General features: G+C 43.2%; 1 protein-coding gene across 2 annotated transcripts in view; it reads right to left on the reverse strand.

Annotated features, from left to right (window-relative positions):
- rad51 (RAD51 recombinase) overlaps positions 1-18,540 on the reverse strand; it is a 121,860-nt gene that overhangs the window by 14,894 nt on the left and 88,426 nt on the right. For both annotated transcript variants that reach the window (XM_078563029.1, XM_078563030.1), the window contains exons 5-7: positions 9,291-9,382; positions 8,603-8,697; positions 594-707 (exon numbers count right to left, since the gene is read on the reverse strand). In XM_078563029.1, the coding sequence (XP_078419155.1) occupies positions 594-707; positions 8,603-8,697; positions 9,291-9,382 (301 nt within the window). The remainder of the gene's footprint in view (positions 1-593; positions 708-8,602; positions 8,698-9,290; positions 9,383-18,540) is intronic.

Raw genomic sequence — 18,540 nt, forward strand, 5'->3', positions numbered from 1 at the left:
TCACCTATTACTTTGAGGGTGCAAATCTAGGTAGGATAGAGGAACATAGGAATCTGAGTATAATTATTCTATTACTAGAAGTTGCACCACAGGTTAGAGAGGCCATAAAAAAAGCCAACCAAACACCACTTTATTTCTAGAGGGATAGAATTGAAAAGTAGGGGAGTTATGCTAAACCAAAACTGAACCTTGTTATGATGGCAGATTTAGATGAGAAAAGATGAGAAGAGGCTTGAGTGCAGCATAAACACCGGCATGGACTCATTGGACCTAATGGCCTGTTTCTATGTAATCATATGTATTTCTCACGTGTAATGGGCAGTAAGGCTTTGAACCAAAAAGGTACCCTGAAACAGGCCAGTGATTTGTGTGCAGAATAGGATTTAAATGCAAGTTTGATCCATGTACTGAATATTTGAATAATCCACATGAGACTTTCCATGTGAACTTGAACAACAGCTACTTCAATACAATTAATAGGTCAAGATTACTGCTGAGTCACAAAAACAAATGGAACTAATTAAGTGAATTATAATTCAGTAACAGATTTTGAACAGTCCGACTGCAAGTGCTAACGCTAAACAAATTGGTACCTGGATTCTGTCATCATGGCAGATGCTTGGTATAACAGCTGGGTCTGGTGATCAGTGTTGAAAGCTCGAGCATATGCAACATTGTCAAGTACATCAGTTCCTGAAAGGTTGTATCTGATACACGGAAAGAAGCTTAGGATCACAAGAAGTATTACAAGCAATATCATCTCAAAATATGCAGTCACTAAATTGATAAGTTAAAGCAAAATACTGCAGTTGCTGGAAATCTGAAATAAAAACAGAAGTGCTAGAAAAACTCAGCAGTTCTGGCACCATCAATGGATTGTGAGAAGAAAGAAAGGAAAAGGACAAGTGTTACACCTCGTGATCACATGGGGAAGTGCTATAAGATGGGGACGAGCTGTTGGGGGTGATAGGGGAGTGGGCAAATTTGTTTGGTGGTGGCATCAGGCCGGAGTTGGTGGAAATGGCAGAGGATGATTCTTTGAATGTGGAGGCTGCGGGGAGAAGCAGCCAAGGTGCTGGGGGAGGGGGGGGTAGTGGAAAAGCCAAGGTGGACTCTGGGAACCTGCAAAGCTACAGACAGAGTGCTGGAAGGTGGGATTACAGTGGGCGGTTACTTTTTTTTCTCAGCCAGCACAGGCATGATGGGCTAAATTGCCTTTTTGTGCCATAACTTTTCTATGGTTCTCCCCAATGCTCACCAATGCTCTTGCTCACCAATGAGTCAAACTGGACAGACCGTCTGGCATCAACCTAGGCACCGGAAACGACAATGGCAATCTCAGCCTTGACGACCCCACAAAGTCCTCCTCACTAACATCTGGGGGCTAGTGCCAAAATTGGGAGAGATGTCTCACAGACTAGTCAAGCAACAGCCTGACATAGTCATCCTCATACAATCATACCTTACAGAAAATGTTCTAGACACCACCATCATCATCCCTAGGAATGTCCTGTCCCAATACCAGGTGAGGCCCAGCAGAGGTGGCGGCACAGTCGTATACAGTCGGGAGGGGATTGCCCTGGGAGTCCTCAGCATCGACTCTGGACACCATGAAGTTTCATGGCATCAGGTCAAACACGGGCAAGGAAACCTCCTGCTGATTATCACGTACCACCCTCCCTCAGCTGATGAATCAGTGGAAGCACTGAGGGTGGCAAGAGCGCAGAATGTACTCTGGGTGGGGGACTTCAATGTCCATCATCAACAGTGGCTCGGTAGCACCACTACTGACTGAGCTGGCTGAATCCTAAGTAACATAGCTGCTAGACTGGGTCTGTGGCAGGTGGTGAGGGAACCAACAAGGGGGAAAAACATGCTTGACCTCATCTTCACCAACCTGCCTGCCACAGATGCATCTGTCCATGACAGTATCGGTAGAGTGACTACCGCACAGTAATTGTGGAGATGAAGTCCCGTCTTCACATTGAGGATACCTCTGTTGTGTTGTGTGGCATGAACACCGTGCTAAATGGGATAGATTTCAAACAGATCGAGCAACTCAGGACTGGGCATCCATGAGGCGCTGTGGGCCATCAGCAGCAGTAGAATCGTACTCTAACACAATCTGTAGCCTCATGGCCCAGCATATAGCCCATTCGACCATTACCATCAAGCTAGGGGATCAACCCTAGATCAATGAAGAGTGCAGCAGGGCATGCCAGGAACAGGCATACCTAAAAATGAGGTGTCAACCTGGTGAAGCTATAACATAGGACTACTTGCATGTCAAACAACATAAGCAGCAAGTGATTGACAGGGCTAAGCGATCCTACAACCAATGGATCAGATCTAAGCTCTGCAGTCCTGCCATATCCAATCGTGAAAGGTGGTGGACAATTAAACAGCTCATTGGAAGAGGAGGCTCCACAAATATCCTCACCCTCAATGATGGAAGAGCCCAGCACATCAGTGCAAAAGATAAAAAGATAGTATTTGCTACAATCTTTAGCCATATGTGCCAAGTGGATGATCCAGCTCAGCCTCCTCCTCCGGAGGTCCCCAGCATCACAGATGCCAGTCTTCAGCCAATTCAATTCACACCATGTGATATCAAGAAATGGCTGAAGCCACTGGATACCGCAAAGGCTATGGGCCCTGACAACATTCCAGCAATAGTACTGAAGATTTGTGCTCCAGAACTAGCCGTGCCCCTAGCCAAGCTGTTCCAGTACAGCTACAACACTGGCATCTACCTGGCTATGTGGAAAATTGCCAAGATATGTCCTGTACACGAAAAGGCCAAATCTAACCTGGCTAATTACCACCCCGTCAGTCTACTCTCCATCATCAATAAAGTAATGGAAGGGGTCATCAACAGTACCACCAAACAGCACTTGCTTAGCAATAATCTGCTCACTGACGCCCAGTTTGGGTTCCACCAGGGCCAGTCAGCTCCTGACCTCATGACAGCCTTTGTTCAAACATGGACAAAAGAGCTGAACTCCCGAGGTGAGGTGAGAGTGACTGCACTTGACATCAAGGTCGCATTTGACCGAGTATGGCATCAAGGAGCCCTGGTAAACTGGAGTCAATGGGAATCAGAGGGAAAACTCTCTGCTGGTTGGAGTCATACCTAGCACAAAGGAAGATGGTTGTGGTTGTTGGAGGTCAGTCATCTCAGCTCCAGGACATCGCTGCAGGAGTTCCTCAGATCCAACCATCTTCAGCTGCTTCATCCATGACCTTCCTTCCATCATAAGGTCAGAAGTGGGGATGTTCGCTGATGATTGCAGAATGTTCATTCATTTGTGACTCCTCAGATACTGAAGCAGTCCATGTCCAAATGCAGCAAGACCTGGACAATATCCAGGCTTGGACTGACAAGTGGCAAGTAACATCCACGCCACACAAGCATCAGGCAATGACTATCTCCAACAAGAGAGAATCCAACCATTGGCCCTTGATGTTCAATGGCATTATCATCACTGGATACCCCACCATCAACATCCTGGGGGGTTACCATTAACTAGAAACTGATCTGGACTGGCCATATAAATACTGTGGCTACAAGAGCAGGTCAGAGGCTAGGAATCCTGCGACAGGTAACTCACCTCCTGACTCCCCAAAGCCTATCCATCATCTACAAGGCACAAGTCAGAAGTGTGATGGCATACTCCCCACTTGACTGGATGAGTGCAGCTCCAACAACACTCAAGAAGCCTGACACCGTCCAGGACAAAGCAGACCGCTTGATTGGCACCACATCCACATACACTCACTCCCTCCACCACCGACGCACAGTAGCAGCAGTGTGTACCATCTACAAGATGCAATGCAGGAATTCACCAAGGCTCCTTCAACAGCACCTTCCAAATCCACGACCAATACCGTCTAGAAAGACAGGGCAGCAGATAGATGGGAAGACCACCACCTGGAAGTTCCCCTCCAAGTCACTCACCATCCTGACTTGGGAAATATGTCGCTGTTCCTGCACTGTCGCTGGGTCAAAATCCTGGAGCTCTGTTCCTAACAACAGAGTGTACCTATACCACATGGACTGCAGCGGTTCAAGAAGGCAGCTCACCGCCACCTTCTCAAGGCAATTAGGAATGGGCAATAACTGCTGGCCCAGCCAGCGATGCCCACATCCCGTGAATGAATAAAAAAAAATCCCAAGAATCATCTCCATACATATCTCCTCTCAAAATCCCTTCCTGAATCTCATTTTCATCATTTCCACCAGCATCCTCTGAGAATTGGAGCCACTCATCTTAACATCTGACATTCTACATGGTCAAGCCCTCCATTCTCCACCACCACCTTTTCCGTGGTTCACCTCCAGAGAATAATCCTCACTCGGTTCCCGTTTTACCTGTTCAATCACATGTCTAACAATTGCTTTTCCTTCTAGTCTAATATATTAATTCCTAGAATGCCCCTAAGTTCCACCTGGGTTCCTCCCTTCTCTTCACTTGCATGTGCCCCTCAGAATTCGTCCACAGGCATGGGGTTAAGTCTCTCTATGTGTGCTGACAGCATTTAGTGTCACTTCTTTACTTGAATTGTTAAACTGCCTGACCTCAAGTTGCAAACAAGCCAGGCAGAACCTTTTCAAATTCAATACTGGGTAAAACCAAAACAATTTTAAGCAGCTGCCACCAAAACTCCATACCCTTATGGTACCTGCATTTTACCTCACCAGTTGGTTCTTCATCTTGAACCAGCTGGTTCTGTTCAACACAGCTGAGTCTCAAAAATCACATCTGATCCATCACTAAGATTTCCACACAAACAAAACTGCCTACACGCAAAGCTGAAACTCTTAACCATCTTTCAATAACTGAAAAAGCCCTCCCAGAGTTCTAGTAAACACAATCTGCCGCTCACACAGATATATCATTCACGTCCTGTCCTGCAGAAAGTCCGTACGAACATATGAAATAGGAGCAAAAGTTGGCCATTCGGGCCCTCAAGCCTGCTCCGCCATTCAATAAGATCATGGTTGATCTGTTTGTGCTACAAATTCCACATTCCCTCCCACCCCCAATAACCTTTGATTCCCTTGCCTAACAAGAATCATCTATTGTGAGAAATTTATTTTTTTTTAAAAACATTTTTGGGGAACATGGAGTTATTCTGTAAAAAAGACTGTGTGCAACATGTGTGCGTATGATTTAATGAAGCTGGGCAGAGATTAATAGGAGACAGGTTGTCTCTGAGGCTTAAAACATGAAAAGGCTAGAGATAAAAGCAAAATATTGCAGATGCTGGAAATCTAGAACAAAAACAAAAATACCTGGAAAAACTTAGCAGGTCTGACAGCATCTGCGGAGAGGGATACAGTTGACGTTTCAAGTCCGTATGACCCTTCATCAGATGAAGAGTCATACAGACTCGAAACGTCAATTGTATCCCTCTCCGAAAAGGCTAGAGATGTTAGGTTTGAGGTACAAGTGAAGAGGTGAGATCTAACATTTGCATTTTTAGGTAAGTTGAGTTTGTTTGAATACCAAAGGGAGGTCAGAGATGACAAGAAATATGTTTTCATCTTGCAGGAGTTCCATTGGCAAATAGAAGAGGGGTGTTATATTTTATTGACCCAAAAGCAAAGACAAAATAGAGTCATGCAAGATTTTGTATTTGGAAGGATTTGAGTTTCAAAGGGGTGTGAGGACAATGGAATGTTAATGAGATGAAAGGGGGGAGATAGGTATTTTAGAGAAAGCTGTTGAGCTGGAGCTGTGAGATGTAGCAGTTAACTGGAGTTGAGCTGGGAGCTGCTGGAGCTGTAGCCCTGGGCTGGGAGGAGATGCAGTTTGAATCAGCCATCGAGTAAAGCCAGAAAAGTCTTAGGTTGCAACAAGCAGTTTTGTTCTGAAGTTTGAATTTCCACGGCAGAGTGGGAGAGAGTTAAGAGGTCATGTGGCATGCCTCTGTTAAAGCTACAGCAGTTTTGCCTTGGGTAATATTACTAGATTTTTATAGTTAAACATCTATAAAGGGAGTAGGTCTGACCCAGTAGAGTGTCTTTTTGGGGAATGTGTTCTAAGACTAATTTTTAACTGTGCAACTGTTTTCTCGTGTGCTTAAGTTTTCTTTTATTCTTGTTAATAAAACTTTTAAGCCAAGTTTCCCTCTGGGATTTGGTTTGCACAGCAATTAACATCAGCTGTGTTTTTAACACTACCTCCACCTTAAAAATATTCAATGACCCTGCTGCCACCGCCTTGAGGCAGACAGTTCCAAAGTCGCACAACCCTCAGAAAAAAAAACCTCTTCTCATCTCTGTCCTAAAAGGGCGAGCCCTAATTTTAGTGCCCTATAGTTCTGGATTCATTTACAAAAGGAAACATTCTTCCTATGTCAAGGCCATTCAGGAACTTATATACTTCAATCAAGCCACCCCTTACTCTTCTAAACTCCAGTGGAAACAAGCACAGCCTGTCCAACATATCCTTATAAGGCAAGTCACTCATTCCAGGTATTAGTTGAGTAAACCTCCTCTAAACCACCTCCAATGCATTTACATCCTTCCTCAAATAAGGAAACCAAAACTGCACACTATTCGAGTACAGTCTCACCAATGCCCTGTATAACTGAAGCATAACATCCTAACTTTTATGTTCAATTCCTCTCGCAATAAAGGATAGCATTCCAATAGCCTTCATAATTATTTGCTGTACCTGCATACTAACTTTTTGAGACTCATGCACGAGAACACTGAGATCCCCCTGCATCTCTGAATTCTGCAGTTGGTCACCGTTTAAGTAATACTCTGTTTTTTTATTCTTCCTGCCAAAGTGAACAACTTCACATTTTCCCAAATTATACTCCATCTGCCAGATTTCTGCCCACTCACTCAACCTATCTATATCTGTCTGCCAACTCCTTCTTCATAATATACTTTCCTACCTATCTTTGTGTCATTCCCAAATTTAGCTACCATGCCTTTGCTCCCCTCAAAGTCATTGATGTAAACTGTAAAAACGTTGAGGCTCCAGCACAGAACCCTATGGGACTCCACTCGTCAGATTCTGCCAATCAGACAAAGACTGTACTCTCTGCTTTCTGCCAGTCAGCCAACCTTCTATCCATGATAATATGTTACCCCTACACCATGAGCTTTTATTTTCCACAATAACTTCTGATGTGGCGCCTTATCAAATACCTCTGGAAATCCAAATACAGTACATCTATATCCACAGCACATGTTACTCCTTCAAAGAACTCTAATAAATAGGTTAAAAATGATTTCCCTTTCACAAAACCATGCTGACTCTTCCCGATTAGCTTGCGTTTCTCTTAAGTGCCCAGCTAAATCCTGTAACAATCGATTCTAACACCTTCCCCATGACAGATGTCAAGCTAACTGGCCTATAGTTTCCTGCCTCCCCACTTCTGGAATAGAGGGGCTATATTTGCTACTTTCCAGTCTGATGGAAGCTTTCCAGAATCTAAAGAATTTTGGAAAATTAACACCAATGTATCTGCTACCTCATTAACCAACTGTTTTAAGACCCTAGGATGAAGTTTATCGGACCCGGAGACTTATCAGCCCGCAGCTCCGTCAGTTTGCTCAGTACCATTTCCCTAGTGATAGTAATTTCACCAAGTTACTCTCTCCCTTCCACCTCCTGATTTACAGCTATTATTGGGTTGTTTTTTATGATCCTCCATAGTGAAGTCAGAAGCAAAATATTTGTTCATTTCATCTGCCATTTCCTTATCTACTATTATTAACTCCCCATTCTCACTCTCTAGAGGACCAACACTCACTTTACTTACTCTTCCTTTTTAAATGTCTGTTGAAACTCTTGCTATCTGTTTATGCGTTTCTAGCTAGTTTCCTCTCATGCTCTAATTTCTTTCTCCTGATTCACCTTTTGGTCATTCTCTACTGTTCTTTATATTCTATCCAATCATCTCACCTGCCACTCACCTTTGCGCAGTTATATGCTTATCAATAGGTGATCAATAAACATACCATTTATTGATCACCCTTATTCTTGCCAAATTTCACTGGACCTTTGTCCTCCAACACATGGAATTCAAAGTCGATGTCCTTGCTTACAAATCCATTCACAAACCCAATTCTGTAACTCCCATCAACCCATACTCTTCAGTCCTCTGACTCTTGCCTTCAGTACTCCCCTGTTGATCCATTCGAGGCGGAGCTTTCAATTATCTTAGCCCCACTCACTGCAACTCCACAAACCTCTTTGCCTTGTTACATCCTTTCACCAAATATGCATTTTGACCACAATTTTGGTCATTTCTCCTGATTTTTATCAATGCTCAGCACTGTTCAGACAATCATTATGGATTATCGTCCATTGGAAAAACATAACGTCCTGATCAGAGGAGTGTGTTGGGATAGTGCATCTCTTCTCATTAGGTTCCAGTGTGCCTCAGTAGCCTAAATCACATCATAGACCATAAGTAATGAGGTCAAACAGTCCTGAATATGCTCCAATTTAATAAGGAACATAGTTCCCCAAATTACCTCCTCACCCCAAAAGTATAATTGTAAACTATTAACTTTGAAAGACCATCCAATCGGATGACTGTAAATCTACTGGAATTATTATACTGCATTACGAACCTTTCAGCAACAGCAAGAAGGCGTTCTGGGCGGAAAGTACCTTCAGTATCAATGTACATAGCTTTTCCCTCTCCACCACCACGGTCAATAGGTAACTGCAAGCCAATGAAAGGGGAAAAATTAATAAGTTTTCAACAAAGCAGAAAAATATTCTCTCTTTTAACATCAACAGCTTCCATATACTTGTAACTGTCGTCAACCGGGAGATGCTGAGGGAGTTTGCTTCACTGCAATGATATTCCATGCTGAACAGATGTCACTTGCACGAGATATTAGTGTCCCCATAATTAGTCTGGAATGGTAGAGACACAGGCTCTGCGCATTTTTTTTTTGCAACTATTTGTATAATGTTATAAAATGAAAATTCTGGATTTCCCTTTAGGGTACTGGCAGATTTCTTCCCGGAGGAGGTATAATTATGAGCAGGTCCATAGAAAATATCAAGTGTAGTGAAAGCACTACCCCAGAGAACAAAATAAGACAAGTACAAGAGATACGGAGGTTCAGAGTGACACTGGCAGAAAGAAAAAGATAAATGTTGGTCATCCGTTCACGAAACATATAAAATCAAACAGTAATACTTGGTGGAGGCCAAGTGGCGATCTCAACAGGCAGGATAATTGAGAAACACAGTGACCTAACTAATGTGATCAAACGAGAGTTTAAAAAATACTGTTACATTAGGTACCTGGCATGTCACTGCCAATGTGTGACAGAGCTGGGTCTTTCCAGTGCGAAACTCTCCAAACATCTCAGTGATTGAACCAGTCTCAATTCCACCTGCAACACCAAGCAGAAATCATAGTACCACAGCACAATACTGATAGGAGGATCTTAATGCAAAGAGAATAAAACCACATTAATTTCTGGTTAAAACAATAATACAATATACATTTTCAAACCACTTATTGTAAAGGATTCCACACACATGTTTCTCTGTCTTATGATGGAACTTGAGGAATCCAGCGGTGTGGCAAACATATCAACGGCTTTTGTTTTCGCTGATAGGTAGCTCCAAATTAGTTGATTGGCATTTGTTAGGTACAGAAATCAAATTGGAAAGATAGCAAAATAAAATCTGATAGAAAGAAAATAAAACCTAGTAGTATCAGAACAACAAGTTATTCTTGGAAAATACATCTGCCTTTACCATCTCTGCTCTACTGAAGGTACTGGCTCGTGCTTAGGTTCCAGTTCCGCAAATATCAGTCATGCAACTGTGCCACTCCTCATGTGTAAACCTAAAGAGTGAGCATTTTCCAATAACTGATTCTACTCCCACCCCCAAAGTCCACCAAGGTTTCATCCCTGGTCTCCACATTTTCCACATCTACAAGTGGCCCGCGACAGCATCACAAAACAACATGAGGTCTAATTCCACAGGTATGCAAATGACAGTCAGCTTCATCTCTCAACTACACCTGTACTTTCAGATTGTTTGTCCAACATATAGGGTTGGATTTTGCTGTCGGCGAGCAGGGGGCTCGCCGACAGCAAAATGACACGGGATGACGTTAGGGACGTCACCCTGCCCCATTTAAATTTTCAGGAAGGCGGGGGCACAGCGAGATCAGCTGTCCACCCACCGACCTGTCAATGGCCAATTGAGGCCATTGACAGGATAATTAAAACAATTAAAGGCCCTGCCCGTCCAACTTTAAGGTTGGTGGGCAGGCCAGGAGCCCTGGCGGGCTTCTGAAAAAAGATGAAACCTCATCCACTGGCGGGATGAGGTTTCATGTAGGGTTTAAAAAAGTTTATTAAAGTTTGTGAAATTTATTAACATGTCCCATCTCGTGTGACATTGTCACATGAGGGGGACATGTTAAGGGTTTTATTATTTTTCTATTTTTAAAGTTTATACAGCTGTCAGCGACCTCCCTGAGGCAGCACTTAGCCTCAGGGAGATGTGCGCTCTTTTGCGAAAGAATCCCGCCCCGCCCGCACAGGAAGCGCATAGTCACGCTGGGCGGGCCTTAACTGGCTTGCCCACTTAAAATGGCAGCGGGGCCCGCTTCTCCAGCGGGGATCGGCTCCCCGCCCGCTGGAGATTGGGTCGGGCCCGCCTGCCCAACAGGCAGAAAATTCTGCCCATAGTCTTGAATTGGCTTCCTCCAGCTGTACATCAGGAAGACCGAAGCCACCTTACCTCCAGCCCCTGCCACAAACTCCGGAACTTTGGCACCAACTACAACTCCAGCCACAGTTCAAGATTGAACCACACTGTGTACAACACTGGTGTCCTGCTTTGCCCCAACGGAGCTTCCAGCCTCACGTTCCCTACATCACAATGGCTACTTTCAACTCTAACTTTGTCTTCCTTCAACCTGTCTCAGCTCACCTCATCTACCTCATTTGTGATCTCCAGGCAGTATTACTCTAATGTTCTCCTGGCCAGCATCTGATCACACACCACCCCTTCAATGTCATCTCATTCAGTTTATCTTATCCCACACCAAGTCCTACTTGCCCCTTACTGCCATCCTCATTGACCTACATTAGCTCCAGTCCTCCAACACAAATATAGAATTCTCATGTTTGTGTCTAAATCCATCCATGGCCTCACCTCTCTATACCACTGTATCTTCTTCCAGTTCTGCATCGCCACTCCGTTCCTCTTATTCTGGCTTGTTATACATTAACCTTCACCACGCCCACTGCAACACTGGCATTTCTGCCTTCAGATGCCATGGTCCCACTCTCTAGAGCTACTTCCCCTAAACCTCCCTATCTTTCTTGAAGATCCTGCTAAAACCTCATTTTGAGAAAGGCTTTGGCCAGCCCTCCTAATCTGCACTCAGCATCCATTTTTTAACCTTAACACTCTGAAGCACATTGGGAAATTCTTCCAATAATTTATTTAAATGCAAGCTGCTGCTTTCAGCAGACGATTTTTCCAAAGGGCAATCATGGGCAATCTTGTCCCCAATAAAACTTTCCAGCAGTGGCTATTGGAAAGCATAAAAGTACACAATCTTCCCCAATTTAACCTGGGGTAGAGGCCAATTGAGACACTGTCATTCTACAAATAATTAGTCGGCCTACTGAAGTTCCAATCTGGGTTCTTGATGGCTTTAGTCACTCTCACCAATGGGTTCATTAGACAGCCTTAATTTCTAAGTGTACCAAGACATTAACATGAGAAATAGGAAGAGTAGACGACCATTTGGCCCCTCGAGCCTGCTCCACCATTCAATAAGATCGTGGCTGATCATCATGTGTTTCAATTTCCACATTCCCGTCTAACCCCGATGACCTTTCATGCCCCTGCTTAACGAGAATCTATCTACCTCTACCTTAAAAATATTCAATGATCCTGCCTCCACCACCTTCTGAGGTAGAGCGCTCCAAAGTCATCTCTGTTCCAAAAGGGCAACCCCTAATTTTAAAACAATGCCCCCTAGTTCTGGACTCAGCACAAGAGGAAACATCCTTTCCACGTCTACCTTCTCAAGGCCGTTCAGCATCTTGTATACTTCAATCAAATCACCACATACTCTTCTAAACTCCAGTGGAAACAAGCCCAGTCTGTCCAACCTTTCCTCATAAGACAACCCACTCATTCCAGGTATCAATCTAGTAAACCTCCTTTGAACCGCCTCCAATGTATTTACATTCTTCCTTAAATAAGGAGACCAAAACTGCACACAGTATTCGAGGTGCGGTTTCACCAATGCCCTGTACAACTAAAGCATAACATTCTTACTTTTATTACTTTCGTAATAAAAGGTAGCATTCCATTAGCATTCTTAATTACTTGCTGTACCTGCATACTAACTTTTTGTGGCTCATGTGCTAGTACACCAAGATCCCTCTGCACCTCAGAATTATGCAGCTGCTCTCCGTTTAAGTAACACTCTGCTTTTTTGTTCTTCCTGCCTAAGTGGACAACTTCACATTTTCCTACATTAAACTCCATTTGCCAGATCTTTGCCTGCTCACTCAACCTACCTATAGCCATCTGCAACCTCATGTCCTCTTCACAACATAACTTTCCTACCTATCTTTGTGTCATCTGCAAATTTAGCTACCATGTCTTCATTCCCCTTATCTAAGCCATTGATGTAAATCATAAAAAGTTGAGGCCACAGTACAGACCTGTGGGACTCCACTCGTCACATCCTGCCAATCCGAAAAAGACACATTTATGCATACTCTCTGCTTTCTGCCAGCCAGCCAATCTTCTATCCATGCAAAGATGTTGCCCCCTACACCATGCACTTTCATTTTCCATAATAATCTTTGATGTGGCACCTTATCAAACGCCTTCTGGAAATCCAAGTGCAGTACGTCTACAGGCTCCCCTTTATCCACTATGTGTGTTACTCCTTCAAGCAACTCCAATAAATTGGTTAAACATGTTTTACCTTTCACAAAACCATGCTGACTCTTGCTGATCGCCTTGAGCTCTTCTAAGTGCCCACCAAAACTTCCTTAATGATCGATTCTAATAACTTTCCCACAACAGATAAGCGCTAACTGGACTATAGTTTCCTGTTTTCTACCTCCCTCCCTTCTTGAATAGAGGGGTTATATTTGCTGCTTTCCAATCTGATGGAATCTTTACAGAATCTAGCAAATTTTGGAAAATTAACTCCAGCGCATCAACTACCTCATTAGCCACCTCTTTTAAGACCCTAGGATGTAGTCCATCGGGACCTGGAGACTTGCCAGCCTGCAGCTCCATCAATTTGCTCAGTACCATTGCCCTAGTGATTTTAATTTTACCAAGTTGCTTTCTCCCGTTCACCTCCTGATTTTCAACTATTACTGGAATGTTTTTTGTATCCTCTATAGTGAACACAGAAGCAACATATTTGTTCATTTCTTCCGCCATTTCCTTATTATCTATTAACTCCCCACCGTCACTCTCTAAGGACCAACACTCACTTTACTTACTTCTTTCCTTTTTAAGCACCTGTAGAAACTCTTGCCATCCGTTTTCACATTTCTAACTAGCTTCCTCTCATACTCTAATTTCTTTCTCCTGATTAACCTTTTAGCCATTTTCTGTTGTTCTTTATGTTCTGCCCAATCATCTGTCCTGCCGCTTATCCTTGCGGAGTTGTATGCTTTTTCCTTAAGTTTGATACTTTCCTTAACTTCTTTAGTTAACCACGGATGGTGGGTCCTCCCCTTAGCATTTTCCTTTATGCTAGGAATGCACTTATTCTGAATGCACAAGACCAAGTCTAGTATAACCTGCTCTCTGGTTGGTTCCAGAACATGCTGCTCTAAGAAACTCTCTCAAGAGACAGAGCATTTTAAGCACTCCTCATCCAGGCTACTACTGCCAATCTGATTTTTCCAGTTTGTATAGATTAAAATCAGCCATGATTATTGCCATCCCTTTATCACAAGCACACAGTGTTTTCTCTTGAATACTTTGTCCTACACTGTGGCTACTGTTAGGGGGCCTGTAGACCACTCCCACTAATGACATTTTTCTCCCTACTATTCTTCATCTCCACTCAAACCGATTCTACATCCTGATCTCCTGAACCAAGGTCATCTCTAACTATTGTACCAATGCCCTCTTTGATTAACAGTGCTACCCCTCCACCTTTATCTAGCTTCCTAATCTTCCTGAATGTCATGTACCCCTCAATATTAAGGACCCAATCTTTGTCATCCTGCAGCCATGTCTCCGTAATTGCTATCAGATCATATTTATTTACTTCAATATGGGCCATCAATTCATTTACTGTGTTATGAATCTAGGTGCATTCAGAGCAACGGACAACTTTGTTACCTACAGCAGATGTTTAGAGTGTTTATCCTTTGCCCCATTGATCTCACCCACTGAAGAGTGCATGGAGTTGATTTATTTGGTAAGCCAATGATGTTATTAACAATGGGACACTGAATCTTCAGAATCAGCCATCAGCTAAGCTTCGCCATTACAGTTAAAACACTAGCAACTACCTGTAAAATTGTCAAATATATGCAGTCCACAAAAAGCAGAACAAATACAATCGGGCTAATTAATGCTTTGTCAACCTACTTAAACCTTCATGAGAAATGTGAATGACTGCCCTTGATGTCAAAGTGACATTCAACTGATTGGCATCAAAAAGCCCTAATAGCATGGAAGTCAGTGGGGGTGAAGGAGAAAACTTTCTATTGGCTGGAATTGTACCTGGCTTAAAGGAAGATGGTTGTGGTCATTCGAGGCCATCTTAGTTCCAGAACATTGCTGTAGGAGTTTAAGGCCCAACTACCTTCAGTTGCTTAATCAGAAGTTCAGGAATAGGGCTGATTATAGAATTGTTCAGCTCCAGTAACAATTCCTCAGACAATGAAGTAGTCCATGCCCAAATGCAGCAAGAAATGGACTATGGGGCTGATAAATAACAAGTGCCAGGCAAGGGCCATCTCCAAGAGAGATAACCTAAAAACCTCATCTTCACATTCAATGACATTATCATCACCACCATCAATATTTTTACAGTCACTATTGTTACAATCTCCATAGAAGACATTAACGTTTAAAGAGAAATTTGAACACTGTTTTTTGCAGAAAGAATGAGCCACAAGATTCCACAGTTCAAAAAAAAAAAATTTTACAATATAAAAATCAAGTAAAGCCAACACCATGAGATAAACACTGTCTTAGGTAATTAGGTACTTTACATCAAAAAGCACAATAAAATATAACCACAGACAGTTACATTAAAGCCCTCAACTGAGCCTTCCCTTTTCCACTATGACTCACCCAGAAAGTCTTTGGCTACTTATGAGGTGCTTGAAGGTTATCTACTTTCTTGAGACCAACTCCAAACTCGTCCACAGCTGCCTTTGTAAGATCTAGGACTTTTCAACTCGAGCCTGCGCTTCACTCGTAATCCTTCACAGTAACCTAAACAAAAGTTAGAAACAGCCCTGCTTTCTAATAATTCTATTCTCCTGGTCCACAGCTCTCGGCAAATTCTTTTCCTCTGCCTTCTGAACTCAGAGCTTGTACCCTTAAACTCGGTTGTCTTCAGCTTCAACCCTCAAAACCTTCTGCAAAATTCTCAGACAACTCCCCAGAATTCCAACCAACGCTCCATCCTGAATCGCTCTATATGTAACAGAAGTTAGTTGAGATGTCCAACGAACTTTTTGATTCTGGGACCCACATGAATAATTCCTCTCTTTAATAGACTTAACAACTCTCTCTTCAGACTTGCTGGTTCCCCCCAAGAAAACCCTTTGTAAACAAGGAGAACCGGGAGTTTCACAGTTTGAAATAGCGAGAGGAGAGCCGGGAGTTTCAGTTTGAAACAGCGACCTGAGAGCCAGGAGTTTGTTTGAAGCAGCGAGAGGAGAACCAGGGGTTTTACAGTTTGAAACAGAGAGAGGGGAGCCGGGAATTTCACAGTTTGAAACAGTGAAAGGAGAGCTGGGAGTTTGTTTGAAGCAGCAGGAGGAGAGCCAGGAGTTTCACATTTTGAAACAGTGAGAGGAGAGCAGCAGAGGATAAAAGGCACGGATTTGAGAGCCCTACCTGCAGTGAGGCCAGTGACGGAGAGACGTCACGAACCATAACGTGACGCGAATGCAGGGAAAGCAGCTGACTGGTGAGTAGGATTGGTGAGTATTTCTAGTCTTTAAAGTAAAAGTAAGGTCTTCAGTTTGTGTTTGAGTCTCTAGTCTTTTTTATCTCTCTTTTTCTTAAAAATAGTTTGTGAAGTTTAAGGTCGATACCGGTGTAAAAAAAATTAATTACAATCAAGTGTAAAGAGCGGGGAATTGTTCAAGTGTAAAGAGCAGGGATATGAAAGTAATTAATTAATAAATTAAATAAAATACGATAGTGATGGCAGGATGGGGGATGTATTGCTGCACAGCATGTGGGAGCTGCAGGACACCAAGGTGATCCAGAGCGAACACATTTGTAGTAAGTGTTTGCAGCTCGAGGAACTTCGGATCAGAGTTGAGGAGCTGGAGTCTGGGCTGCAGACATTGCGCCACATCAGCAAGGGGGAAAGTTACCTGGACACATTGCTCCAGGAGGTGGTCACACCCCTCAGATTAGATAATTCAAATTTGGTCTGTGATCAGGGACAGGAGGGTGTGACTGTAGGTGAGGCAGGCATGGGGACCAGGGGGTAGCGTTCAAGGAGCCTTGGCCCCTGCAACTGTCCAACAGTTACAAGGTTCTTGCAAGCTGTGTAGGCGAGAGTGGGGAGAATGAGCGAACTGACCATGGCACCGTGGTACAGGGAGCCATTCAAATGGAGGGAGGAAATAGGAATGTAGCAGTGGTAGGGGACAGTATAATTAGGAGGATAGATACTATTCACTGTGCCATGAGCATGAGTCCCGAAGGCTGTGTTGCCTGCCCGGTGCCAGTGTTAAGGTCATCTCCTCAGGGCGGGACAGGAACTTGGAGTGCGAAGGGATGGATCCAGTTGTTGACGTTCACGTTGGTACCAACGACATTGATAGGGCTAAAAAGTAGGTTCTGCTGAAAGAATTTGAACAGTTAGGAGCTAAATTAAAAAGCAGAACCTCCAAGGTAATTATCTCAGGATTATTACTCAGGCCATGGGCAAACTGGCATAGGATAAATAAAGTCAAGGTGTTAAATGCATGGCTCAAAGATTGGTGTGGGAAGAATAAGTTTCAGTTCATGGGGCATTGGCACCAGTACTGGGGTAGAAGGATCGGTTCCAGTGGGACAGGCTTCACTGCGCCCTGGCGAATCGAATAACTGGGGCTGTAGAGAGGGCTTTAAGTTAAATAGAGAGGGGGAAGATTCTGGAGAGGGGATACATAGGCTTACAAAGCAAAAGGATATGGCAGCATTACAGGACAGCTCTTTAGGTAATGATACACAGAGTGTGACAGGAAGGGACAGTGTACAAATATAAAAAAACAGCAGCAAATAGGGTCAAAGGGGGAAAAAATGGCAAAAAGGCAAAATTAATGGCTCTTTACTTAAACGCACGTAGTATTAGAAACTAAATAAATGAATTAACGGCACCAATGGAGGTTAATGGGTATGATCTTACAGCCATTACGGAGACATGGTTACAAGGAAATCAAAGCTGGGAACTAAATATTCAGGGGTATGAGACTTTTTGAAAGGACAGGCAGGAAGGAAAGGGTGGTGGGTAGCTTTGTTAGTACAAGATGGAATAAGTATGATAGCAAGAAATGATCTTGGATTGGAAGATGTAGAATCCATATGGGGGGGGAGGTAAGAAATAACAAGGGGAAGACGACATTGGTGGGAGTAGTCTTTAGGCCCACTAACAGCAGCTATACTGTACAACAGCAAATAAATCAGGAAGTAATGAGGGCATGTAAAAAAAGGCAGTACATTAATCATGGGTGAATTCAATCTTCACATAGATTAGGAAAACCAAATTGGCAGAGATAGACATGAGCAAGAATTCATAGAGCATATTTGGGAAAGTTTCCTAGAACAATATGTTGTAGATCCAACCAGGGATAAGGCTATTTTGGATTTGGTAATGTGTAATGAGGCAAGTTTAATAAATGATCTCAGAGTAAAAGATCTCCTCGGAAACAGTGACGATAACATGGTGGAATTTAGCATTCAGTTTGAGAATGAGAAACCTAGGTCAGAAACATCTGTGCTAAACTTAAATAAGGGTGATTACAAAGGATAAGGGCAGAGTTGGCTGCAGTGGACTGGGAAAGGAGTTTAGCAGAAAAGACAGTTGATGAACAATGGCAGATGTTTAAGAAAATAGCTCATGACTCACAACAAATATACATCCCAGTGAGAGAGAAGGATTCTAGGAAGGGGGTAAACCAACCATGGTTGACCAAGGAAGTTGAGGATAGTATCAAATTCAAAGAAAAAACATACAATGTGGCAGAGGTTAGTGGTAAGCCAAAGGATTGGGAAAGTTTTAAAAGTCAACAAAAGCTGACCAAAAAAATAAAGAGGGAGAAAATAATCTTTGAGGGTAAACTAGCAA

The sequence above is a fragment of the Cetorhinus maximus genome, chromosome 18 (genome assembly GCF_964194155.1).
Source record: "Cetorhinus maximus chromosome 18, sCetMax3.hap1.1, whole genome shotgun sequence".
Lineage (NCBI taxonomy): Eukaryota > Metazoa > Chordata > Chondrichthyes > Lamniformes > Cetorhinidae > Cetorhinus > Cetorhinus maximus.